Source organism: Elephas maximus, chromosome 17, assembly GCF_024166365.1.
Source record: "Elephas maximus indicus isolate mEleMax1 chromosome 17, mEleMax1 primary haplotype, whole genome shotgun sequence".
Lineage (NCBI taxonomy): Eukaryota > Metazoa > Chordata > Mammalia > Proboscidea > Elephantidae > Elephas > Elephas maximus.
Genome location: NC_064835.1, coordinates 66,362,336 through 66,389,174, shown reverse-complemented (window position 1 = coordinate 66,389,174; position 26,839 = coordinate 66,362,336). Strand labels below are relative to the sequence as shown.

Genomic DNA, 26,839 nt, shown 5'->3' with positions numbered 1-26,839 from the left:
GCACCATGTGGACACTCGAAACTATGTTGGCATCTCCTGCCTGGAGGGGAGGTGGGAGGGTAAAGGGGGTTAGAAACCAGCAAAATGATCACGAAAGGAGAGACTGGAAGGAGTGAACGGGTTGACTCATTAGGGGGAGAGTAATTGGGAGTATGTAGTAAGGTGTATATAAGTTTATATGTGAGAGACTGACTTGATTTGTAAACTTTCACTTAAAGCACAATAAAAATTATTAAAAAAAAAAAAAAGATTACAGCCTTGGAAACCTTGTGGGGCATTTCTACTCTGTCCTATAGGGTCACTTTGAGTCGGAATCTACTCAACAGCAGTAGGTTTGGTTTTTGGTGTTTACTCATTCATTCCTTCCTTCATCAAATGCTTACTAAATGTCAACTGTGTATAAATAGGTCCTCTGTTAGGGACCATGAAGGATGCAGAGATGCTTATGTCATGGTCTCTGTTCTCAAGGATCTTATTTGTAGTAATGTGTCCAAGACAACTGTGAGGGAGGCGCCTGAGAAATCTAGGGTGGAATGAACTGTTAAAAACCAGTTGGCTTTACAGTCATTTTTAGGCTTGTATTTCCTTGGCAGTGGTGCTTCTCAGACAAGGGTATAAATGTCCTCAAAGGTATGTGGCATTCTGCTGGGAACGTTAAAAAACGAAGAATTAACATTGCAGTTTTTTATTTTGGTGGGGGTGGGTAGGAGAGAAACATTTTTATGTTTGGATGCATATAAAATAGAGGGAATTCAAATTTCTTTGGATTCTTAAGATGATACACAAGAATTTCTAGAATTGTTGTACTTATGGCTAGACCACCTCCTAGATCTCTTTTCTTTGCTTTGCTCTTAGGAGGGGTATTTTGGTAGAAAACTTTGAGAAACAGTTTTCTACAAAAAGTCATTACCTACTGATGTCAAGTCATAAATAAAGCTCTGCAGTATGTTTGGTTTGGAAATCATGAGAAACACTTTAATTTCTTTTTTTATAATTTCTCATTGAGCGTTTTCAAAAGGGGATGAATCACAGTGGTCATCTTAAAACCCCAGCTTTTCTGGCTTTATACGTCTTTAAGGAAGGAAAGAAAAATAACGTTTATCTCTTGATGTAACTCTCTTTAATGGTAATAACATGTTTTATGACTAAGCAATTCTCTTAAGCTTGGAGACTAAAGATTACATTGACGATACAGCTATTTTAGTATGTTAATAAGTGTCTTTTTTTTTTTTACTTTGAAAGGAAAAAAGGCAGAAGAGGAAGGCTGCCGCTTTATCAGGGCATGCTAAAAGTTATCGTATTTAGGATCTTGCTTTAACTTGATTAATAAGCAGATTAAAGCTCCGTATTTGTTTCCTTAGCAGCACAAAAAGGGGCCTTTCACAGCACACTATCTGAATTAAAAGCATTCTTGGCTTCTGATAGATTGCTTCCAGTCTGAGATTTTTTATCTTGGGAAAAATTAGATTTTTTTTTTTTATTCCACACTTTCTTTCAATAAGAAAGTTTTAAAGCATTCATTTCCTTGAGGCTCTTTTAGCCTATGTGTAAAGATAAGCTCACTACTTCCAAAGACAGTCTATCTTACCTCAGAGCTTGAAATCTTATGAGACAAGGCAGGATTTCAGAGCAGAGACAGATTTGGAAACCCTGGTGGCGTAGTGGTTAACTGGTATGACTACTAACCAAAAGGTCAGCAGTTTAAATCCACCAGACACTCCTTGGAAACCCTGTGGGGCAGTTCTACTCTGTCCTATAGGGTCGCTATGAGTTGGAATCGACTCAACGGCATTAAGTTTGGTTTTTGTTTTTGGTTCAGGGAGGTGTCACATCAGGTGGCAAGAGTTTAGAGATGTTGACTGAGGTAGAAAGGAAGGGCTGGAAGCATTTCTGGTATAGGAACTACATCGAGGTAGTTGGAGTGTGGATGGAGTGTATGTGTTAGTTCGTTTGGTTTATCTCAGGGTAGGAGTAGAAAATTTGGGCATCATCTTCATGAAGGTGGTGTTAGAACCCTTAAAATTGCTGAGGGGGAAGGGGAAAAAAAGAAGGCTAGACCAGAACCTTGAGCTCTCCTGCTTCTGGAGAGCTGGTGGGAAGAAGAGGCAGATGAGAGTAGAAAACATCGTGAGTGCTTTGTCACAGTAGTCCAGGGAAGACTGTATACAAAGGAGACAAAGGCGATAGTTGGTAATAATTCTGTCAGTGTTCATCTAGCCTGATGAGTACTGCTAATCAAGGTACTTAACTGCCCTGAGACTGTTTCCTTATCTATAAAAGGGATGTTGTTAGTTGCTGTCCAGTTTTTGACTTAGCGCAATCCCATATGTACAGAGTAGAACCACCCCACGGGGTTTTCAAGGCTGTGATCTTTCGGAAATGTCACAGAGCTGTCTTCCTCGGCACCTCTGGGTGAGTTCGAACAGCCAACCTTCCAGTTAATAGTTAAGCACGTAACTGTTTGCACCACCCAAAAAACCCAAATCCATTGCTGTTGAGTCGATTCCAACTCATAGTGACCCTACAGGACAGAGTAGACCTGCCCCATAGAATTTCCAAGGAGCGCCTGGTGGATTTGAACTGCCACCTTTTGGTTAGCAGCTGTAGCACTTAACCACTATGCCACTGGGGTTTCCATACGACCCAAGGATTCCTATTAAGAAAGGAATAATAATTCAGTGTGTTAGAGGATTCGATTAAATCATATCTGTGAAGCAGTTAACACGGTTCTGGGAACATAGTAAGCACTCAGTTAATTTAAGGCAACTGCTACTACTGTCATTATTTTATATATGTGTATATATGTATGTATTTTTAACTAAATAGTGGATCTCCAAGAAAAGTCTCAGTGAAATACTGGGGCAGAAATCAGATTTTAAGGAGTTAGAATGAATGATGAACGGAAAAATAGAGGGTACTTTTAAAATAAATGACACACTCATAAGAAAAGCAGAATTAATCTTTAAGAATTAAATCAGATTTCCTACTCTGGAAACTTCTTTCTGAAGTGTGATGTACATAGTAGATTTTGTTTTCTGTTAAGCTGATAATGGAAATTCACTTGTGATAGAAAGGGGCATTTTTTTAGTGGTTGCAAATTTGTAGTCTGATTTTTTTAAATACGGGTGAAGTTTTGAAATTATCTTGTCATTCTTCTTCAAGTGTTGTGTGCCATTTAGTATTTTTGCAAATTTCTTCTACTTTAGAATGTGAAACAGCATCTTACGTAATAACTTTTTCTCTTTTAATCATTTAAATATAACTTTTAAAAGTTTACTTAACTATCCTTTTGGTTTTAGTGTTTGGTTGCCTATTCATTTTCTTAAAAGGTTCACCTGATAACTTCAGTAAAGTAGGGCTTTTTATGTCTCATGTGACAGAAACCTTACTCAAAGTAGTTTAAGCAAAGGGAAATTTACTGGCTCACTTAATCAAAAAGCCTAGAGTTTGGGCTGGATTCAGAAAATAATAAACATGAGGAATTAGTTAAATAGAATTTACAATACAAAGGATCGGTAAAGCCATAAGGTGATCCTTTAAAAAGACTTAAAAAAAAAAAACTCCTCTGGTAATACTAAGAAAAAAGAGGGAAGGCATAAATAAGCACAATTCAGAATAAAGGAGGGAATGTAGAAGTAGAGATTAAACAGATAAGATAGTGTTAAATACACCAGTAAATTAGAAAACATAAGTGAAATGGGTAAATTCCTTTAAAAATACCCTTACAACTTAAACTAGTTCTGTAAGAAACCAAATCTGAATAGTAATCTTATAATCAATAAAGAAATGTAATCACTTATTCGGAATTTTTCCATAAACAAAGCCCTGTGATAGCTTTTCTACTGTGATACATACTGATGGATATAATCCACATAAACAAAAGCTCTTTGGGGTCCTCAATAATTTTTAAAAGTATAAAGGGGTACTGAGATTCAGAAGTTCACGAACTGTTGCCCTAGAGGATTTATGCACATGGTGACAGCAATTTTTTTTTTTTTTTTGGAATGGCAAAATCTGGTAATAACCCTAATGTCCATAAACAGTAGACGAGACAAAATGTGGACGTATTCATTTTCATTGCTTTGTAGTGTTCCAGTCCCTGACTATATCCTACAGCTATAGGCATCATTGTGGATGAGAGAAAACTGTTGAGTGAAAGAAGCAAATAATGGAAGACCAAGAATATTATGGTTTTATTTATAGAAGGTTCAGAAGCAAGGAACCAGATCCCATGAGATATTTGGTTGTACATTAGCAGTCTCAACTGCTCTTTTTTTTTTTTTTGTCATTGTTATAAATACATCTGTCACTTAGCCATTGCCAATTCAACTTTCTACAAGTGTACAATTGACATTACTTACAATAATCAGCTGTGCAACCCTACCCTTAATCAATGCAATTTTTCCACCACCGTTAACCCTTCTTTTACCCATCCCTCCTGCCCTAAAAGACCAGAATGGATGTCAGAAGAGACTCTGAAACTTGCTGCTGAACATCAAGTAGGTGAAGTGAACTGAGGAGATAAGGAGGTAAAAGAGCTGAACAGAAGATTTCAAAGGGCGGCTCAAGAAGACAAAATAAAGTATTATAATGAAATGTACAAAGACCTGGAGTTAGAAAACCAAAAGGGAAGAACACGCTCGTCATTTCTCAAGCTGAGAGAACTGGAGAAAAAATTCAAACTTTGAGTTGCAATATTGAAGGATTCTACCGGGAAAATATTGAATGATGCAGGAAGCATCAAAAGATGGTGGACGGAGATGCACAGAGTCACTGTACCAAAAAGAATTGATCAACATTCAGCCATTTTAGGAGGTAGCATATGATCAAGAACTGATGATACTGAAGAAAGAAGTCCAAGCTTCATTGAAGAGAATGGTGAAAAAACAAGGCTGTAGGAATTGACGGAATACCAATTGAGATATTTCAACAAATGGATGCAGTGTTCACTCATCTATGTCAAGAAATTTGGAAGACAGCTTCCTGGCCAACCACCTGGTTAGATCCATATTTGTACCCATTCCAAAGAAAGGTGACCCAACAGAGTGCAGAAATATCGAACAATATCATTAATATCATACACAGGTAAAATTTGGGTGAAGATCATTCAAAAGTGGTTGCAGCAGTATATGGACAGGGAACTGCCAGAAGGTCAAGCCAAATTCAGAAGAAGGTATCATTACTGATGTCAGATGGATCTTGGCTGAAAGTAGAGAATACCAGAAAGATGTTTACCTGTGTTTTATTGACTATGCAAAAGCGTTAAATTGTGTGGGTCATGATAAATTACAGATAACACTGCGAAGAATGGGAATTCCAGAACACTTAATTGTGCTCACATGGAACCTGTACTTAGACCAAGAGGCAGTCGTCTGAACAGAATAAGAAGGTACTCTAGTTTAAAGTCAGGAAAAGTGTGTATATCTTTTCGTCATACTTATTCAGTCCATATGCTGAGCAAATACTCTGAGAAGCTGGACTTGAAGAAGAATGAGGCATCAGATTTGGAGGGAGACTCATCAACAACCTTCGATATGCAGATGAACCAACCTGGCTTGCTGAAAGTGAAGAGAACTTGAGGTACTTACTAATGAAGATCAAAGACTATAGCCTTCAGTATTGCTTGCACCTCAACATAAAGAAAACAAAAATTCTCACAGCTGGACCAATAAGGAACATCATGATAAATGGAGAAAATATTGACGTTATCAAGAATTTCATTTTACTTGAGTACAAGGAAAATGAAATTGACACAGTGGCTGCAACAATGGGCTTGAACATAACAGTGATTGTGAGGATGGTGCAGGACCAGGTAGTGTTCCGTTCTGTCGTACATGGGATCGCTATGAGTCGGAATCTACTCGACAGCACCTAACAACAACAACCTGCCCCTGGTAACCACTAATAAACTTTGTCTCTATACATTTGCCTTTTTTTTTTTCTTTTTATGTAAGTGAGGTCATACAATATTTATCCTTTTGTAATTGGCTTATTTTTCTCAGCATGTGTTCAAGCTCCATCCATACAGTAGCATGTACCAAAACTTCATTTCTTCTACTGGCTTGAGTGGTATTCCATTGTATGTATGTATCAGATTTTGTTTATTCATTCTTCTGTCAGTGGGCTTTTAGGTTGTTTCCACCTTTTAGCTATCATGAGTAGTGCTGCAGTGAACAGTGGTGTACAAGTATCTTTTTGAATCTCTGCTTTCAAAGAGTCCATAGAAAATTTCCAGTGCTAATAGAGGAATTTAGCAAAGTTGCAGGGTACGGTGTTAACAAACAAAAATTAGTTGGGTATCTATACACCAGCAATAAGAAATCTAAAAGGGGAAATTGGGGAAACAATTCCATTTACAATCACATCTAAGAGAATAAAATACCTAGGAACATGAAGAGATAAAAAGAGAGAGAAGCGAGCAGAGAGAGAGGGATCTGATCACCACCAAGAAAGAAGAGCCAGGAGCAGAGCGTGTCCCTTAGCTTGGGATCCCTGTGCTGAGAAGCTCCTAGACCAAGCAAAGATTAATGACAAGGATCTTCCCCCAGAACCAACAGAGAGAGAAAGCCTTCCCTTGGAGCTAGGACCCTGAATTTGGACTTCTAGGTGCTGTCAAATTAGTTCCCACTCACAGCAACTCTGTGTACAACAGAACAAAGCACTGCTTGGTCCTACACCATCCTCGCAGTCAGTGCTATGTTTGAGCCTGTTGTTGCAGCCAGTGTGTCAATCTCATTGAGCATCTTCCTCTTTTTTGCTGGCCCTCTACTTTACCAAGCATGATGTCCTCCAAGGACTGGGCCCTCCTAATAACATGTCCAAAGTATGTAAGACCAAGTCTCCTTCTAAGAAGCTTTCTGGCTGTACTTCCAAGACAGATTTGTTTGTTTTTCTGCCAGTCTGTGGTATATTCAGTATTCTTTGCCAACACCATAATTCAAAGACATCAATTCTTCTTTGGTCTTCCTTATTCATTGTCCAGCTTTCACATGCTTATGAGGCGATTGAGAATACTATGGCCTGGGTCAGGTGTACCTTAGTACTCAAAGTGACATCTTTGCTTTTTAACACTTAAAATAGGTCTTTCAGAGCAGATTTGCCTAATACATCATTTGATTTCTTGACTGCTGCTTCCATGAACATTGATCGTGACAAGAATCTGATAGCCACAATATATATATAAAGCTTCAACAACTTAACAACAAAAAACAAATAACCCAGTCATAAAATGTTCAAGAGACTTGAATAGACATTTCACCAACGAGGACATTTAAATGGCCACCAAACACATGAAAAGATGCTCAATGTCATTAGCCATCAGAGAGATGCAAATCAAAACCCTGATGAGATACCATTTCACTCCCACTAGGTGATGGCTATCCTTGGTGGCTTAGTGGTTAAGAGTTACAGCTGCTAACCAAAAGATTGGCAGTTTGAATCCACCAGGTGCTCCTTAGAAATTGTATTGGGCGGCTCTACTCTGTCCCATAGGGCCACTATGAGTCAGAATCAACTTGATGGTAATATTTTTTTGTTTGTTCTATTAGGATGGGTAAGATAAAAAAAAAAAAAAAAAATGTTGGCAAGGATGTGGGGAAATTAGAACCCTTATCCATTGCTGGTGGACATGCAAAATGGTACAGCCATTGTGGCACACAGTGTGGCGGTCCCTCAAAAAACTAAAAATAGAACTATGATATGACCCAGCGATTCCACTCGGTATATCCCAAAAGACTTGCAAGCTCCCATGTTTGTTTTTTTTTTCCTGGAATCTTTTTTATTTTACCTTTTGTATTTAGTTTCTGATCCATCTCAAATTAATTTGTGTGATAGGGTTAGGGTACGGTTCAAGCTGTTCCCTTTTCCTGTGTGCATACCTACCTGATTAAGCACTACTTAACGAAAAGACTATCCTTCCCCCCATTGAATTGCAGTGGAGCTTCTGTCATAAATCGCGTGACCATTTATGCCTGTGAAAGGACCATGGGTTATTAATCTCAATGGGGGGAAAAAAACTGCCTTTAGATGTTTGCTGAAGTGTTAATTAGCAGTAAAATTAACTGTCCAACAAATGGAGATGATAGCAACATAGGGCACTGTTGGCTGTTTGAAATGAGAAGAAAAGCAGAGCAGAAAACTGAGTCTGTATATAAAAATGTTTAATGTTTCTTTTAAAATATCCATTGTTGTAATAGTCAGAAACAGGAAGTAAAATTATTGTATCATTGCTCCTTTAAAGTTTTTGAATGTTCATTTATATCATGTTTTTATGTTGCTTTATCTTTTCTAGTATAAACGTCATGAAACAGCTCATCGGTTCATCTAACTTATTTGTGATGCAAGTGGAGATGGATGTATATACAGCTCTTAAAAAGGTATTGATGTAATATGATCTATGCACGGACATTAACTCCACATTGATGCGGTATGATGTATGCACAGACATTAACTCCGCGTTGCTAATAATGCTGAAAAATGGGAAACAGGTGATGGCCAGTGAGTGGTAGAGGAATGGTTACAAACCTAAAAGAAATAAAAGGAAATATGCTAATGTTAAAAAGTTTTTATCTTTAGGATTAGATATCATGAATGATTTTAGTTCTGTTCTTTATACTTTTCCATCCTAGGAATACTTTTTTTTTTCAAGACTTTTTTTCTAACAATAACCATGTTATTGTTACGTCGTTTACATCATCAGAAAATGTTTTATGTGAAAAGTATAGTCTTACACAGTTTAAATGTTTTATATGGTTTTCAGAAATGCTTTCAAAGTCGAGTCTTAGTAGAATTACTGATTTTATGATAAAATTCTCATACATGCTTTTTCTAGAAAATGTTAGTATTCTTGTTTTAAAGACCATTTTTGCACTTCAGGCATGTTTCACTTCACCCCTTTGAAGGGTTTCAACATTTCATAATTGATTTTTTTACAACTCTCTGAAGAGACAAGTCAGCTATTACTCTTGGTCTGTAGATGATAAGAGTCACAATTCTTAAACTTACTAAGTGGCAGGCTTGAGGCAGAACCCAGGTTTTTATGAGTCCCAGTCTGATGCTCCTTAACTGCATAATTTTGCCTTTAGCTTATTGTCGGCAGCATGGAGTCTGCATTTAACACGGTTGTGAAACCTCGGAGCAAGACACTTAACTCCTAGGTTTATATTGGGATTGTTTGTTTATTTTTATGGTAAAGATGAGATTCCATTGTTTTTCTTCAAGGCAGCTTACTGTTTGGGTTAGCCAATCATTAAAGGAATGGGAGAGTGCCCATTTCCATCTCTGAGCCACTGGTAGCATTCGTTCTTCCCTATTGTAGCTGCTTTTATTCCTGTAATGGTAAATGTTAATAGGGTGGTTACTGTGTACCCACCCTCATTCCGAGCATGTTACACATGTTAAATTTCCCACTGTCCTATGAGGTGGACATATTACCAAGCTTATTTTACGAATGAAAAAATGAAGGCCCAGAGAGATAAAGTAATTTGCCCAACTAGTATGTGGCCGGGCTAGGATTTAAAAGTCCATGCTCTTAGGTGCTCTGCATACTGTCTCAACAGCAGTAAGACAATGTAACTCCTTTGTCTCAAGTTAAATTTCTTACTTGTATAATCTCGTAAGTATATAGTAAAATTGAGTTATTTGGTGAGCAGAATAAAGTTAGTTTATATTTCTAATGAAATGTATATATTAAACCTTTACCGTTTATTAATATAATCTACAGTGTGTTTGACACTACCAGTGCATTTCAGAGATGAGCTTATTCCTTAGCACACATTTGTGAAGTTCTAATTATTAGACCACGATTAGTGCCATGATGAATTTAAAGCCATGTAACATTCTTTCTTTTAGTTGTTTGTAAAATGGGAATTATTTCTTTTGGGTATTATGTTTTAAGATAGAAGCAATTTGAAAATGTAAAATCATAAAATGAGGAAATCTTGTAATTTTTTTTTTTTCTTATTTAATTTTAACCTAGTGGATGTTCCTTCAACTTGTGCCTTCTTGGAATGGATCTTTAAAACAGCTTTTGACTGAAACAGATGTGTGGCTTTCTAAGCGGAGAAAAGGTATGCCTGAAACTTTTAGTAAGAACTTTTTTCTCATTTTATGAAATATATTTAACTCAGGTCCTGACTTGTTCATAGACTTAGAGAATTTTAGAGCTGGAGAGAACTTTAGCAGTTATCTAACTCAGCCCCTCATTTGCACTGAGAAAGTAGAGGCCAGATAACAAAGATGCCTTGCCTACTGTTGTTATTCTTTGAACTGAGACCATACTCTGATTCCAAGCTATTGTTTTCCCATTTTCTCACCAAGAGAAATTGGTGATTGAATTTGTCTTTCGTTTGACAGCATTGCATTTTCCCTAACAAGCTGTCTGTCTGTCAGGCAACGGCTCTTAGCATGGAGGCTGGAGGCCAGTGGACAGGCTTTTGCGTAATAACCCCCTGAAAGTGGACTGCAAATGTGATATGTATGTGTGCGTTTTTCAAGGGGAGAGCTTCCATACCTTTCATCAGGTTCTCAGTGGAGATTGATCTAAAATCGGTTGAGATCAACTGCTGCAGGCTTTATATGGGCAGAGGTCGAGCGGGCAGTAGATTTTTACTTTGCAAACCTGTGGCTACAATGTCTTCATATCCTATTTTGTGTTTTAATATAGAATTAATATATTAACTAGTGTTCATCATGTGGAGCTACAGTAAAAAAAAAAACAGTATAAGTTAGAGGAATGTCAGATGTTCAGGGTCTGTCTTGTGAAGACCTGGAAGTGAGGCTTTTGGGCCCTACAGTTCCACTGGAGCATTCAGTTCGTAGGAGAAGAAATTCTGGAGAGATCCATATAACCCTAACTACCATTCTTAAGCCTTCCTTTCCCATCTTGCTTCACTGTAAGCTCCCAACCCCAGAAAGGCTCAGAATGAAATTCCCAGTGCAATGGTGTAATGAGACCGAGGGTGCTTTCCTGGGGCCTTTTTCTAAATCTCCGTAAGTTTTCCTTCACAAACCTAAGGTTTATTAAATCCTTGAAAACTTTAAAACCAGCTTATTTGTATTATTATAAACATAGTGTATGTGTGTGTGTCCATAAAAAAAATGTTTGGAATAAAATAATACATTTGAAAAGAATGACTTTTTAACTATTTTTTATAGATTTTGAAGGTATAGCCTTCCTTGAAACTGAGCAAGGGAAACCATTTGTGTCAGTATTCAGACATTTAAGGTTACAGTATATTATTAGTGATCTGGCCTCCGCAAGAATTATTGAACAAGATGCTCTAGTACCTTCAGGTAAGAGAACACGAAGAAATTATGACTTTAAGTAATATTTTTCTGATGATAACAATAATATATATAATAGAAAAGAATAATAAAGAAAATAAAAATTATACTCAATCCCAAAAAGGTATATGTTTTCATACCAAAGTGGAATCATACTACATAGATTATTTTCTGTGCTTACATTACATACTGTAGGTATTTCCCCATATCATTAAATAGTGTCTAGAATATTTAAGTAGCTATATGGTATTCTATAATGTGGATGTTATGGCTATATGGTATTCTATAGTGTGGATGTTCTTTAATTTGATTAATCACTATCCCACTTTGGACCAGACATTTTAAAGTGATTTTTGACATACTATTTAAAGGTCATAACTGCTTTTTCTATTAGTACTTCTTAAATTTGCTTGTTGTCTGTTTTTTTATTCATTCTAAAGTCTTAAACTGTGTGGAAATAAATATAATATCTTTGTTAATTATAATTTAAATTTTTGAAACAATTACTGAATTAATTTTCTAAATTAAATCTCGTGTTTGGATACGGTTCAGTTTAGTACTATATATGCATATAAGAAATGGAAAATAGTATTTCTGTTTAAAGATTTATTTGTAAATTTATAAGCATTTATAGTAGGAGAATTTGTCTGAAAAGTTGTAATTCTCGACACCTCAATTTTGATATAGGCTTATGTGTTTAGAGATTAAAATTGTTCTTGAAATCTTTATTTTGAGAAGTATTGACTGGAAAGCAAACTTAGACTTAACATTTCTCGTATATTTGAAGGTAACGCATTTTTATAAAATCACTTTTAGTAGGTTTATAGACAATTTTTTTCATTAATTTTGTATAAATCATTTTTATAGCATAAATTTTAGAGAACTATCTAAGATGAGAGGGTGCGTGTTATATTTGGGTGGGTTTTTTTAATCACAATTTTTCTGAAGATTATATTTCCAATAATATGGCAGTTCTGTAATAGTTTAAGTATGTCTTATACACAAGGCCCTAGCCATGTGTGGTATTAAATGCCAAGGCCAATTACATATATCCATTCCCATCATACTTCCTTTCAAGGCCCTTTAAAGAGGAATTTTGAAAGAGGTTGAAAAAAAAAAGTCTTTTCTAAAGTAGTTTAATTTAGATGTGCCCTGGTGGCGCAGTGGTTAAGAGCTCAGCTGCTAACCAAAACGTCGGCAATTCAAATCCACCAGCCGCTCGTTAGAAACCCGATGGGGCAGTTCCACCCTGTCCTATGGAGTCACTATGAGTCCAAATCAGCTCGAAAGCAAAGGGTTTCTTTGGTTTTGTGATACAAATAACTTTATATATTTCGAAGGCAAAATGGGTACAAGTACTGAAGTATCTGAAATATTTTATTCAGTGTAAAAAAGAAAAAGTAGATCCTGTATTTCTGGCCAGATTTCAGCTATTTTTTTCTGACTTAAAATAACACTAGTGCACTGTCATTTTAGAATACACCATCTTGAAGATATCAGTGGATAAAAAGGTTTTCCTTTAAATTCAAATAAAAGTTACAGTTTCAAAAGCAGAGTATAAATTAAAATTACATCCTCCACCTTTTGTGAGGGGGTGAAAGGGGGCCACATAGCTCAAATTTTTGAGCTAGGTTGGTATATACTCTCAGTAGGAAGATGCCTTAGGTTTGAAATAAAATAATTTTGATTACTTACCTAAAAGTCATTGATCATCATTGAGAAATCGTACCAAATGTGTCATTAGCGCTTATCAAAGTTGTACATTCAGCAGTCTGGGGAGTTTTAGTACATCCATTTACATTCTTTAGGTAAAAAGTTTTAAAAACATTTTTAATTCCAATCAGAAGCTTGGTATTTTAGGATTCAACTGTGTGTTGAATCCCATTATTATGTGATTGATTCAGATGTCTCTTAGGTCAGATCGTTAAATCTGTCTTAACTCCATACTCTCGTCATACTTCCTTCTACTTTGATACCATCTTTTCTTTTTCTTATTGTGCTTGAGATGAAGGTTTACAGAGCACATTAGTTTCTCATTAAACAGTTAATACCCATACTATTTTGTGACATTGATTGCCAACCCCACAACATGTCAAACACTTTCCTTCTCAACCTTGGGTTCCCCATTTCCATTTATCCAGCTTTCCTTTCCCTCCTGCCCTCTGATCCCTGACCTTGGGCTGGTGTGCCCATTTAGTCTTGTGGACGTGGTTGAGCTACAGATATTATTGTTTGTTTTATAGGCCTGTCTAATCTTTAGCTAAAAGGTGAACCTCAGGAGTGACTTCAGTACTGAGTTAAGAGGGTGTCTGGGGGCCATACTCTGGGGGTTTCTCCATTTTCTGTCAGACCAGTAAGTCTGGTCTTTTTTTTTTTGGTGAATTTGAATTTTGTTCTATCTTTTTCTCTGGCTCTGTTTGGGACCCTCTATTGTGATCCCTGTCAGAGCAGTCTGTGGTGGTAGCCAGGCACCATCCAGGCTCAGCCTGGTGGAGGCTTGTGGTCATTGTGGCCCATTAGTCCTTTGGACTAATCTCTGCCTTGTGTCTTTGTTTTCTTCATTCTCCCTTGCCCTAGATGGGGTGGGACCAGTGGAGTATCTTGATGGCCGCTGACAAGTTTTTAAGACCCCAGATGCCCCTCACCCTCTGACCTCTCTTGTTAGCACTTCTCTCAAACCTTTGTTAATGTGCTCTGAAATCAGGATCAACACATTCATATCTTCCACTTCTTCCTTCGATTTATTTAGCTCTCCCAGGAGATATTTTCCTTCTGTAAGGACTTTTTTTCTCTCACACCCTGCTTACATAGGGCTAGGAGGCCAGAGAGTCATGGTCCTAGCCCCTCAGTGTCCTTTCCAAACCATGGTTACCTGTGATGGGGCTCCTTTTTGTCTTGATTCCCCAGTCATTCCTCCACATTCATTTAAGACTTGGACACTTAATTTACAATCTACCTCTCCACCCTGTCCAGTCATATAATGTGTCCATATAAACAATCTAGTTAATACCCTAGCCTCTTAGTTATTTGACCTCAACTCCAGTAACATTTTTCTTTGCTGAACATGAGGTACTTGCCACCTGTGGACACACCACGAACCTTGTTGTAACCCCTTGTTAGGGCTATATGTAACCTTATAGCATGTTCATATCCTCATTCCTTTACATTCCCATTACTTGATTTTTAATCCATTTAAGCCCTGCATTTCCTGTCAGTATTTCAAACTTTTTCTACCTTGCCCGGCCTAGATTTCATGACTGATCATCTGAACCACTCTTTCTGACTAATGCCTTCAACTCTTTGCAAAATCCTGAAACTTAGCAAAATCCTAAAATTGAATCAGTCTCACAAAGCCTTCTTTGTTTCTATATCCACTGGCGTGCTGAGTACTGGTGCAGAGCCTTCTGCAGCTTTTGTATTGGTGCCACTGCAAGTTTACATTGCAACACTAAGCTTGGATCTTGACACTGCCTACAGTACTTTTGCTTGGTTACTCTTCTTTTTTCATTTGCTCCAGCAATTATATCAAACCTCTGCCGCTGTGTTCAAGCCTCCTACTCAATCATCTTACTGTCAGCATGGGAACTCTGTTCCTGTTTTATATATAAATGTGAAGTAGTCAGACAATAATCTGTCCAGATTCTCAGTCTTCCTCACCTGTCTGTCCTTCCTCTCCTGCCCATAAAGTTGAGATGCTCCTTCCCTGTTCAAGGCCAGCCCTCTACTGTGTTCATAATCATATCACTTCTTGTTTGTTCTGGAATTTTACTTTATCATTTAATCTGTATCTCTTCTATATCTTTAGCCTTTTCCCTCTTGACCTATAAATATAGCCAGATCTCTCTTATTAAAAAAATAAAAACAAACTGGACAATAGATAAGTAGTAACTTTGGTGAAGGGTAAGCCAGTACACAGTACTGGGGAAGTCAGCACAGCCTGACCAAGGCAAGGTCATAGAAGCTTCATAGACACATCCAAACTCCCTCAGGGACCAAATTACTGGGCAGAGGGCTGGGGACCATGTCTTGGGGGCCATCTAGCTCAGCTGGCATAAAATAGTCTGTAAAGAAAATGTTCTACATCCTGCTTTGGTGAGTAGCTTCTGGGGTCTTAAAAGCTTATGAGTGGGCATCAAAAATAATCCGCTTGTCCCGCCCCATCTGGAGCAAGGGAGAATGAGGAAAACCAAAGACACAAGGGCAGGATTTGTCCAAAGGACTGACAGACCACAACTACCACAGCCTCCAGCAGACAGACTGAGTCTACAACAACTAGATGGTGCCCTGCAGCCACCACCGACTGCACTGAGAGGGATCACAATAAAGAGTCCCAGACAGAGTTGGAGAAAAAGATAGAACAAACTTCAAACTCACCAAAAAAAAGGCTTACCCGTCTGACAGAGACTGGAGAAACCTCGAGAGTATGGCCCTCGGACACCCTTTTAACTCAGTACTGAAGTCACTCCTGAGGTTCACCCTTCAGCCAAAATTAGATAGGCCCATAAAACAAACAATAATACACGTATCTCAACCATGTGTACACGACTAAATGGGCACACCAGCCCAGGGGCAAGGACAAGCAGGCAGGAGGGGACAGGAAGGCTGGACAAATGGAAATGGGGAACCCCAGGTTAAGAAGGTGAGAGTGTTGACATGTTGTGGGGTTGGCAACCAGTATCACAAGACACGTGTGTCGTTTAACAAGAAACTAATTTGCTCTGTAAACCTTCATCTAAAGCACAATAAAAATAAAAATTGTAAAGACACAAGTACAATAAAACTGTTATTCTGTTAAAAATAAATAAATAAATAAATAACAAATAGCCCTCCCTTGACCCTGACTCCTCCATAGTAACTGTTCTTTCCCTTCTGAGACGCCTTCCTTGGAGAGTCATCTACAGATGCTGTCTCTGTCTCCTTACTTTTCAGTCATTTCTCTACCTATTTCAGTCTTTCTTTTGCCCCTAGTATTTCACTGAAACTACTGTAGCAGAAGGTAGAATTGTCCTGTTTGTAAAATGCAGTGACCTCATCTTAGCCTTCCTTCAACTTCTCTAGCATTTTATATCATGGTCTGTTAGTTTTTCCTTGAAGTTCTCTTCTGTACTACTTCAGTCTAGGAATGCTACGCTCTCCTGGTTCTTTTCCTATCTCTGACCATTCTTTCTCTTTTTCTTTCATAAGTTCCTCTTACTCTGGCCTCTTCTTTACTTCCTAAGGGTGCTCTAGGCTCCATTGATCTTTTCATTCTATATAACGTCCCAGAGATCTCCTGCATTCATAAGATTTATTAAAAGATGCCAGTTCTGACCGCTCCTCTGTTTCATGCTTGGCTGTCCATCTGCTGGCTAGCCATCTACAAATTGCTTCAGTTCACCTGTTCAAAACAATACTTACATTTCCCCTCTACCCTAAATCCTGCCAGCTTTTCTTCCTGTCTTCCCTACATCAGTCATCAACATCATTAATATCCCAGCCTCACACTGCAAAATCCTGGAAATCATCTTACACCCCTCATAAATCTTTACCTCCATATTCAGTCATTAAGTCCTGTATTTTTGGGTTTTTTTTTTTTTATATATATATATAGATGATTCTCAAAATTACCTCCTTCCCCTGCCCACTACCACTTCCTTGTTTAAGACATTGCCATCTCTTGCTAGATTATTTTAGTACAGAATATATCTGTGACCCTTGTTGGACCGTGAGCTTCTTAGGAGCCAGGGTCATATATTTTTCATCTTTTTACCTCCAGTACATACGATAGACCTTGATAAGTTGTAGACACTCAGCAAATGTTTATGTGAACTGAAATTGTATTCCAACGCATATCAACTACATAGAGCCTAATAGTGCTTTTACTCTTATCAGATAAGTTTTGGTTCTAGCCTCTAAAATAAAAACTTTAAAGGGAGGGAAAAGTAAAAAATACGTGTAGATTCTTCACAGTCGCCCAGGTAATATGCCAGATTATCCATTTAACATCTGTTATGTAGTATTATAGAAGAGTTTATAAGGCAAATTGTCCCCATTTCTATGAAGTATAACTTGGCCCCGGGCCACACAGCTAGTGAGAAGCAGAGCACAGGTGCAACCCCAAGTTGTACCATATTTTCACTACATCCTACTGGTTACTTAAAAGAATTCCACTGTATTTAATCTCTTCAAGTTTAAATACCCAATTGTAGAAACTCAACAATAACTTTTTAGTCAACATTCTTGAATATGCTTAATTTTTTGACTTTTGAGAACAGGGAAGTACAGTAGGTGTATTATCCCTTCGTTTGCATTGTGGCCAAGAAAATGGGTGTTCTTGAAATTTTATATCAGAAATTACTGTTGTAGTAATAAAGGGGAAACCTTATGCGTGTTGTTTTGTAAATTGAGGTGAGATAATTGTTAAAGCAGTTTGAGTTTTGTAAATCAGTTGCCTAAAATGAAGAAGTATATAAAGCCCTGTAATTAATTTTATTCAGAAAATAGCTTTAAATCGCTCAATACAGGTAGTCTCCGACTCACTACATATTCGAGTTATGATGAACCACACTTAGGACTGTCCGGGTTTTTTTCTTTTTGGTGCATCTTATTGTTGGTAATATATACTACACGTAGTGTGGCTGTACGTAATTCGCTGTTATTCTCAGATGTTCACTCACAGATACTCAGTGTTATGATTTATAAAGATACTGATAATAAAAGACAATAATAATGAACCCTAAAAAGAGATATACAACTTACATTAAAACAGAATAGTCAGAACAGAACCCTGTTGTGTAAGTCGGGGACTACCTGTGTAATAAAATTGTCTTTAGGAACTAGACTCTTAGGTTGTTAAACATGAGTATCTTGGAGTCAAACTTATCCATAATTTTTATTAATGATTTATATCTGGATGCCCAGTTCAAAATACTCATTTATTCACATAAGAATTTTTGAATATAGACTTTTTGTTCTTCACTTTCATGATTTACATCTTATGTGTTTCATGTTGTTGTTTAGTGCCACCGAATCAATTCCGACTCACAGTGACCCCATATAACAGAGTAGAGCTGCCCCATAGCACTTTCTAGGCTGTAGTCTTTATGGCAACAGATCGCCAGGTCTTTCTCCTGCAGAGCCGTTGGGTGAGTTGGAACTGCCAACCTTTCCGTTAGCAGCCAAGCCCTTAACTGTTGCGCCACCAGGGCTCCTTAAGTGTTTCATATGACAGTCCAATTTATAGTCTTAATTTTTTGCTACAGGCTTTTGTGGCTGTATATGGATTTGTTTTTATGTGTATACCTGAAGATAACTTTTCCTTTCACTTAAACAGTAAAATACTTGGCAAGTTAAGAAAGTATCTTTCTGTTTTTAGTTTGTAAATCTAAGACATAGATTCGCAAATGGTATGAATTTGTAGGTCTGCTTCCTTATATCCTTTGTATAAGACAAGGGCAATAATTAAATTTCTTTTAACTCATCTTAGTTATTCTGCTCAGAAATGCTCGGTGTTTTCTGCCATATAGGATTTGGGAAAATATGTTTATGTTCAGTTCGGCTGTAGACTAGATGTACAGCTGCTGGTCTGTGGCACTAACAACTACCACCTTGAAGTGCCCATTTTCGGTCTTTATTATGGACTTCGTTCTTATAAAATTTAAAATAAGTGCTTAAACTTATTTTCACTCAGTGGAAATTTCTCGAAGGCACCTTTTCAGAGTTTTTCTGCAGAACACTACCTCTATGCCAAGAAGGATTCTGGCAAACTCTACCTAGTATATCTGCCTTTTAGAGATATGACTGTACATAAACATATTAAAAACTTTATATTAAAAAGAACCTGTTGCACTTATTTTTATACCATATTTTCCAAACATTTTACCACAGATTCCTCCCCGCACCTGTAACAGCTATCAACATTGCATTTGAGTTAGTGTTCAGTTGACTTAGTTTTGAGGTGCTTCTTCTGAGGTGTAGATTCTAGAATCTGAGCTATCACTGACCAAAAAGATTTCTAGTTCCACTTTTTACTCTTGTAGATTAAGGCAAGACAGGAGAGAGAAAAATACATACTCATTACTTTAATGTGTTAAAATGCTTTTTGTTTTAAAGGAGATTATACAAAGGTTGTTGAAACTTAATAAACTTTTAAGTCATTTTAAAACATGGGATAGCTTACATGAGAAGGAGCCCTGTGGCACAGTGGTTAAAGCACTCAGATGCTAACCAAAAGGTCAGTGGTTCGAACCCAACAGCTGCTCTGTGGGAGAGAGATGTGGCAGTCCACTTCCATAAAGACTTATAGCCTTGCAAACCCTGTGGGGCAGTTCTACTCTGTCCTGTAGCGTGCTGTGAGTCAGAATGGTATTTGAGAATATGTATGTGTAACCCTTTTATTCCAGTTTTATAAATGAGTCATAAAAGTCATGTCCTACCTCTAGATCAGTGAATTTTCAAGCTATGGATATAACCCAGTGGTGGGTTGAGACATCAGTTTAATGCGTGGGGATTAGCTTTTAAAAGAAAATAAGAACGGAAATAAGATCTATAGCATGTGTATGTGTACTGAGTCATATGTAAAATTTGCTACTAGTCTTTACCTGTTGAAGATAAATTGCCTGTGGCCTAGACATTTAGCAGATGTAATAACAAGAATATTATTTTGGGGGGAATTCTGAAAGAAATGCTCAAACTATTTTTATAAAGAGTTCTAAAGATACCATAAATTAGTGTAAGTCATCTGGATACTCTTAAGTAGAAACTTATCAAGTGAAAACCCAGATTTTCAGGGTTTTCACCCCTCCTTAGGTAGAGAAGGAGCACTGGTGGTACAGTGGTTAAGCACTCAGCTGCTAACAAAAAGGTCAGTGGTTCAAACCCACCAGCTGCTCCATGTGAGAGAAAAATGCGGCAATCTGCTTCCATAAAGATTTACAGCCTTGGAAACCCTATGGGGAAGTTCTACTCTGTCCTGTAAGGTCACTATGTGTTGGAATTCCACTCAGTGGCAACGGGTTTGGCTTTTTGATTTTTTAAGTATAGAAAGATCGCTAAGTACCTTTGAAAAATCATTTAAGAACTTAAAAATAGAGACACTGCCCTTTCTAGTTGGGAATAAATGAGCAAAAAAATTAATTAGCCCTATGCTAATGGGGGAAAGTAGTTCATTCTACTTTTATATTTGATAAAACTGTACTTTCATCTGAAATATTTAAAATTCCAGTTAACACAGACTTGTGGAAAAAAATGCTTATTATTAAAGGAAAAATATCTATAATGTAAAATTTGTATTTAATTTAGAATAATTTAAATTAAAATCCTTTATTTCTTTAATAATAGTTATCAGAATCTAATGTGTACAAATTATTTCTTGAGCATGCATGATTCGCCTGCAAATTTAGAGATGATTTTATTTCCCAAAACACTAATTATTTTTCGATAATTTAATAAAGTAACAACCCATTATTCAGTTGTATGGTAAAACTTTTTTAAAAACTGAAAATATTATTGCTTCAGGTGTGATTCTCACAAATGAAAATTAATTTGAGCTGTGAAAAGGAAACTATTAAAAGCAAGAATATAATTGTAACTAATGACTTAAATATATATAATCTAAATAAAATGCAGCTTAAGGCAAAGCAAGATAGCTTTTTAAAAAAAAAAAATTGTAGTAAAATATATTTACCAAAACATTTGCCATTTCACGTAACGGTTTATAAAGAAAATGTTCTACATTCTACTTTGGTGAGTGAGTAGTGTCTGGGGCTGAAAAGCCTGTGAGCGGCCATCTAAGATACTCCACTGGTCTCACCTCTTTGGGAGCAAGGGAGAATGAAGAAAACTAAAGACACAAGGGAAAGATAAGTCTAAAGGACTAATGGACCACAACAATCTCAGTCTCCACTAGACTACCTGATTTATTTATGGCTATATTGAGTTTAAAATGTAACAGTTTTACCACCACCTTTAAATGTTTAAATCCTTTATGTTGTTAACTTATTTGTTTTTTAAATTTTAGAATCCAGTACAACTAGATGGTGCCTGGCTACCACCACTGACTGCTCTGACAGGGACCACAATAGAGGGCCCTGGACAGAGCAGGAGAAAAATGTAGAACAAATTCAAACTCACAAAAAAAGACCAGATTTATTAGCCTGACAGAGACTGGAGAAACCCCGAGAGTATGGCCCCCGGATACCGTTTTAGCTCAGTAATGATGTCACTCCTGAGGCTCACCCTTCACCTAAAGATTAGACAGGCCCATAAAACAAAATGAGACTAAATGGGCACACTAGCCCAGGGGCAAGGACGAGAAGGCAGGAGGGGACAGGAAAGCTGATAATGGGGAACCCGAGGTCAAGAAGGGAAAGTGTTGACATGTTGTGGGGTTGTTAACCAGTGTCATAAAACAATATGTGTACTATTTAATGAGACGCTAGCCTGTTCTGTAAACCATCTCAATTACAATTAAAAAAAAAATTTTTTTTTGCCATTTCAATCATTGTTATGTATACAGTTCAGGGAAATTAATTATATCCCCCATATTGTGCAACCATCACCATTATCCATTTCTAATTTTTTTTTTCTTCACTCTTAACAGAAACCCAGTACCCTTTAAGCAGTAACTCTCCGTTTCCCTGTCACCCACTCCTGGTAACCCCTAAGAAACTTTGGTCTCTTTGCATTAAAGCAAGATAACTTCTACCACTTGAAAAATCATTGAGCCGTATTGTTATAGCATATTTGTCAAATATAAGCTATCTGCTTTATTTATGGCTATATTGAGTTTAAAATGTAACAGTTTTACCATCACCTTTAAATGTTTAAATCCTTTATGTTGTTAACTTACTTGTTTTTTAAATTTTAGAATGGCTGTCTTCTGTGTATAAACAGCAATGGTTTGCGATGCTCCGGGCAGAGCAGGACAGTGAGGTGGGGTAAGTATATCCCATCGTGTGTTGTTTATTTTAAGTAAACTTTTTGTTATGAATTCTGAAATGCATTTATTAGATTAAAAAATCAGTAACAGTATTGAAAACGCAAATGCCGTTGAAGTAGAGAAATGATCATGTAATCAACTTTTAATCTTATAATGGCATTTTTGGGTTATCATTGACTATATTAGTAAAATTGAATAATTTATACACTATATTTCACCTCATGTTATGATTTTTCTTTGAACATATTTAAATATTACGTGGAATATTGTTTCATAAATCATGATTTTCATACTCATGTATAAGTAAAGCTAATTTTCTTATTTGTGGTAATATTTTCAGGTTCTAATTAATGTTATAAAGAGGTTTTCAAGATCTTGGAGTCTGAAATGAATTTAAAGTCATCTGCTTACAGATGCTTCCCCCAAAAGTACATAACCCCCTATAAAATATTTATGTACTTTCTCCATTTTAAGCAAAAGAAAATTATCTTGCCATTCAGTGTATATGTAGTACTTTGGCATTTACGGAAGTATTTTCACATTTATTTATCCTTACAATCGCTCCTTGAAATAGGCAGGGTGAAGAGACAAATCCAATTGTGAGTATATGGAAGAAGCTGTAAGAAGTTTAATTTTTTTGCCCTCAGTCTCTTTTAACCCATTTTTATTCACCAGAGTACTTCCAAAAATAATGCTTAGTTATAAGTTTTTATCCAGTGAGTATATGAAAGTGCTACATAAATTCATGACAGTGATTATGAAATTATTATTCAGGTTTTTAGTTTCTACTTTATTTATAATTCATACCCCATCTTTTTTCAAAAAGGGTTCATAGCATACTGATCCAGCACAAATACAGTAAGACTATTAAAATAGAAATAATAAATCAAAAACCAAAAATATTTAATGGAATTCAGATTTGAAGCATTTTATAATGTACAACCCAACAACAACAACAAAAAAAAACCCACTGCCGTCGAGTAGATTCTGACTCATGGCGACCCTATAGGACAGAGTAGAACTGCCCCACAGAGTTTCCAAGGAGCGCCTGGTGGATTTGAACTGCCGACCTCTTGGTTAGCAGCTTTAGCACTTAACCACTACGCCACCAGGGTTTCTATAATGTACAAAGTATTCTATAAATCATCCTACTAATTTGCCTCTTTTGTATATTTGGTTTTTTCATGTCATTCTGTATTAGTCACGATTTTCCTCACCTATAAAGGCTAGTGTCCTTATTGAGGTTAATGAGAGAGAGAGCTGGGATTAAGTGTCTGGTTTCCTTGCCTTCAGGAGTATATGACTCTGTTGTCCCTGATGAAATGTCTGTTCCACAAACACTGGGCATCTGCTCACTGCTGCAGGGCTGCTAAAGTGAGGAGGACAGTCTGTCCCCTGGATACTGGCTTATAGTCCTATACTGTCCCTTCTTCAGGGTTCTTCACACTGGCAACAGCGTCATCTTCCTAAAACAGAAATATAATTGTCACTTCTCTCTTAAATATGTCCAGGGATCTCTGATGATAATTAAGGAATTCTTACTATTTTTAGGTGGGATATATATCGTGATAAGATTTTTTTAAAGTCCCTGTCTTTAAGAAATACATACTGAACTATTTATAAAGGATGTGCTGTCTGGGATTCACCTCAGAATAATGAGCAGGGAGAGAAGTGGAGGTAATAAAACTAAAACAAGGTTATTGAAACTAGATGGTGAGAAAATTTGGCTCATACTAGGCTCCCTACTTCTACATGTTTGGAAATTTTCATAATGAAAAGTTTAGGAGTAACAGAATAAATGCCTGGCAACATTCTATTAGCATGGCCTACAGGGCCCTTCAGCAGTCTGTCCCCAAATGCCTTCAGCTTTGTCTCCTGTCATGCTTATCTTATGCTCCACCTGCACAAAACTCTTAGTACATTTGATATTCTTGTGTGCTTCCGTCCTTTTTCCCTACTGTTCCTGCTGCCTGGAATACCTTTCCCCCTGCACAGAGTTCAGTCCCGGCCCCACGCCAACAAACCCCATTCATGCTGAAATGTTACTCCCTCTGTGATGATCCCTCTCTAGCGCCAAGCAGTAAATGTGTCTTTTCTTCATGTTCTTAACATCACAACCCTCTCTACATTGTTGTAATTATCGCTTATGTCTAGTTCCCTGTTAGACTGAGCTCTTGGAAGGCAAGGACGTGGTTTTATTAGTTTTATTTGCATGTACTTTTATTTACTGTGCTTGTTTCTCTATTTGTTGTACTTGTCCCATTAGCACTTACTAAATGCTGTAAATGAACTAATACAGGAATGAATGCATTGCATTACTTTCAAATTTGTAATTACCAAGCTGATGATGATGTCATTTTATTATTACAACTTGAAATAGCTGTTTCTCTTATCTGATTAAGGTTTTTAAATTAAGGGGCCAAGTAAAGTTTAATTGACAAAAATTGACAGCTCTTTTGTCTTAAATATTGATTTCATTATAGTTATACCACATGAAAAGTGGCTTGCAGTGAAACAGTAATATGAAATGGTGGGTGATACCAATGGTAGGTGGTATACACCTGATAGAAATAAAACATTTTAATGTATTTTACTTAGCAATTAGACTTTTGAGTGTTTTATTTTGCCAGTGAGCAGCCTTTTGTGTGGATTGTTTTTGTTTTTCCCTCTTCTCTGGTTTGGCTGAGCCCTATTAAAAGCATTCTAGAAATTGGGGCAATAGGTCAAACATGGAAGACTTCAAATCTTTTTTGTTTAGCAAAGGCAACGGACATTCTTAATTTTTATCTACACCCCCCCCCAAAAAATTATTTCAAATCTAGTAACAAGTTTTTCTGTTTTTAACTCAAAATTCTCTTTCAATGACTAATTGCCTTATTTTCCACGAGGTTTCATGTCTTATGCATGTTTTTAGGCCTCAAGAAATCAATAAAGAAGAACTAGAGGGACATAGCATGAGGTGTGGAAGAAAGCTTGCCAAAGATGGTGAAGTAAGTATGAGTTGTGACTCTTGATATTCTCTTACTAATTGTTGTAAATTGTCTGCCCATAATGGACTTCTAGTAACCATCACAGCACCTGTCACACCTCAAAGAGCTTGTTGACACAGTTCCTGTGTCATGTTCTCCATGCCTGCATCTAAACAGGTAAATGCAACTAAAGAAAACCACCATACCCCAATGGGTTTCTCTTGAATGTTGTAACTAAAAACTTCCAGCAGGTCTTTAGTGCTGCGTGGTCATGCTCCTGCATCTCCCTGGTGAATTTATCCTCCTGTTATCTGAGGTGACCCTCATATCCTCTTTCCTCAAAAGGCCTTACCTGGTGGCCTTGCTTCCTACTTCATTAGGAAAATAAAAGCAGTAGGAGGAGAACATGCACATCCTCCTACCAACAGTTCTCCCAGTCTGCCTGCATCTGTACCCCGTGTAGTGCCTTTCCTCCTGTTAGAATGAACCAGCTGTCTGCTTCCACCCTAATTCCTCCTCTCCCCTGGTACTGGACCCCATCCCTTCTCACCTGTTGAAACGCCTTGCTCTGACAGTTAATCCCTCCGTTTCCTGCATCATCAGTTTTTCTCTTCTGCTGGGTCATTCTCATTTAGTGTGTACATGCTGCAGCATCACCCATCTTAAACCATACCTTGATCCCATATCCCCCTCTAGCTACCACTCCATTTCTCTATCCTTCTTTTGAGCAAAACTCATTGAAAAGAGTTGTCTGTATCTGTTGCCTGTACTTCCTCTTTTCTGATGCTCTCTTGAATCTTCTCCAGCACTTACACAACTCTGCTGAAACTGTCGTGTCATTGTCACTGGTGACTTCCACACTGCCAAATCAAGTCATCAGGGCTCAGTCTTCTTCTGGAAATTGTTGGCAATAGTGAAACATTTGTTCACTCAACTCCTTCTTGAGAGATCTTCTCCACTTCCAGGACAGCATGCTCTGCTGTTTTTTTCTGCCTCCTTGGCTGTTCCTCCTAAATCTTTGCTAGATCCTGCTCATCTTTCTCAATAAATGTTTGGTGTGACTAGGAGCTCAGTTCTTGGACTTCTTCCTTATCTATGCTCACTCCTAAATGATCTCATGTAGCCTCATGACTTTCCATACCATCTATACACTGATGACTCCCACATTTATATCTGCACTTCTGGTTCCTCTTCTGAGCTTCACATTCATATATCCTGCTGCTCACTTGGCATCTTCACTTGGCTACCAATAAAGTAAAATAAGCCAGTTGCTGTCAAGTTGGTTCTGACTCACAAAAAAAAAACAAACCCGTCGCCATTGAGTTGATTCCAACTCACAGCGACCCTATAGGACAGAATAGAACTACCTCATAGGGTTTCCAAGGTACCCCTGGTAGATTTGAACTGCAGACCTTTTGGTTAGCAGCCAAGCTCCTAAATACAGCACCATGAGGGCCCCAACCTTGGCATCTCAAATTTAAGTCCCAAGCTGAATTCTTGATTTTCATTCCCAAAGCTCCTCCTTCCCTGTATTCTTAAATCTATAAATGGCCTCTCTTTTCATCCACTGCATAGACTTCAAGCTCTGGATTCACTTTGGACTCTCTTTCCTTTCATACCACTCCTGTCCATAAGAAATTCCCCGAGGCTCTTCGAAGTATATTCTTAG

General features: G+C 37.3%; 1 protein-coding gene across 2 annotated transcripts in view; it reads left to right on the top strand.

Annotated features, from left to right (window-relative positions):
• The window catches only part of GMCL1 (germ cell-less 1, spermatogenesis associated), a 57,287-nt gene that overhangs the window by 23,696 nt on the left and 6,752 nt on the right, over nucleotides 1-26,839 (top strand). The window contains exons 7-11 of one of the 2 annotated variants that reach the window (XM_049856781.1): nucleotides 8,291-8,375; nucleotides 9,977-10,067; nucleotides 11,155-11,292; nucleotides 22,130-22,199; nucleotides 25,116-25,191. In XM_049856781.1, coding sequence (XP_049712738.1) covers nucleotides 8,291-8,375; nucleotides 9,977-10,067; nucleotides 11,155-11,292; nucleotides 22,130-22,199; nucleotides 25,116-25,191 — 460 coding nt within the window. The remainder of the gene's footprint in view (nucleotides 1-8,290; nucleotides 8,376-9,976; nucleotides 10,068-11,154; nucleotides 11,293-22,129; nucleotides 22,200-25,115; nucleotides 25,192-26,839) is intronic. The other variant, XM_049856782.1, reaches the window with a different exon arrangement.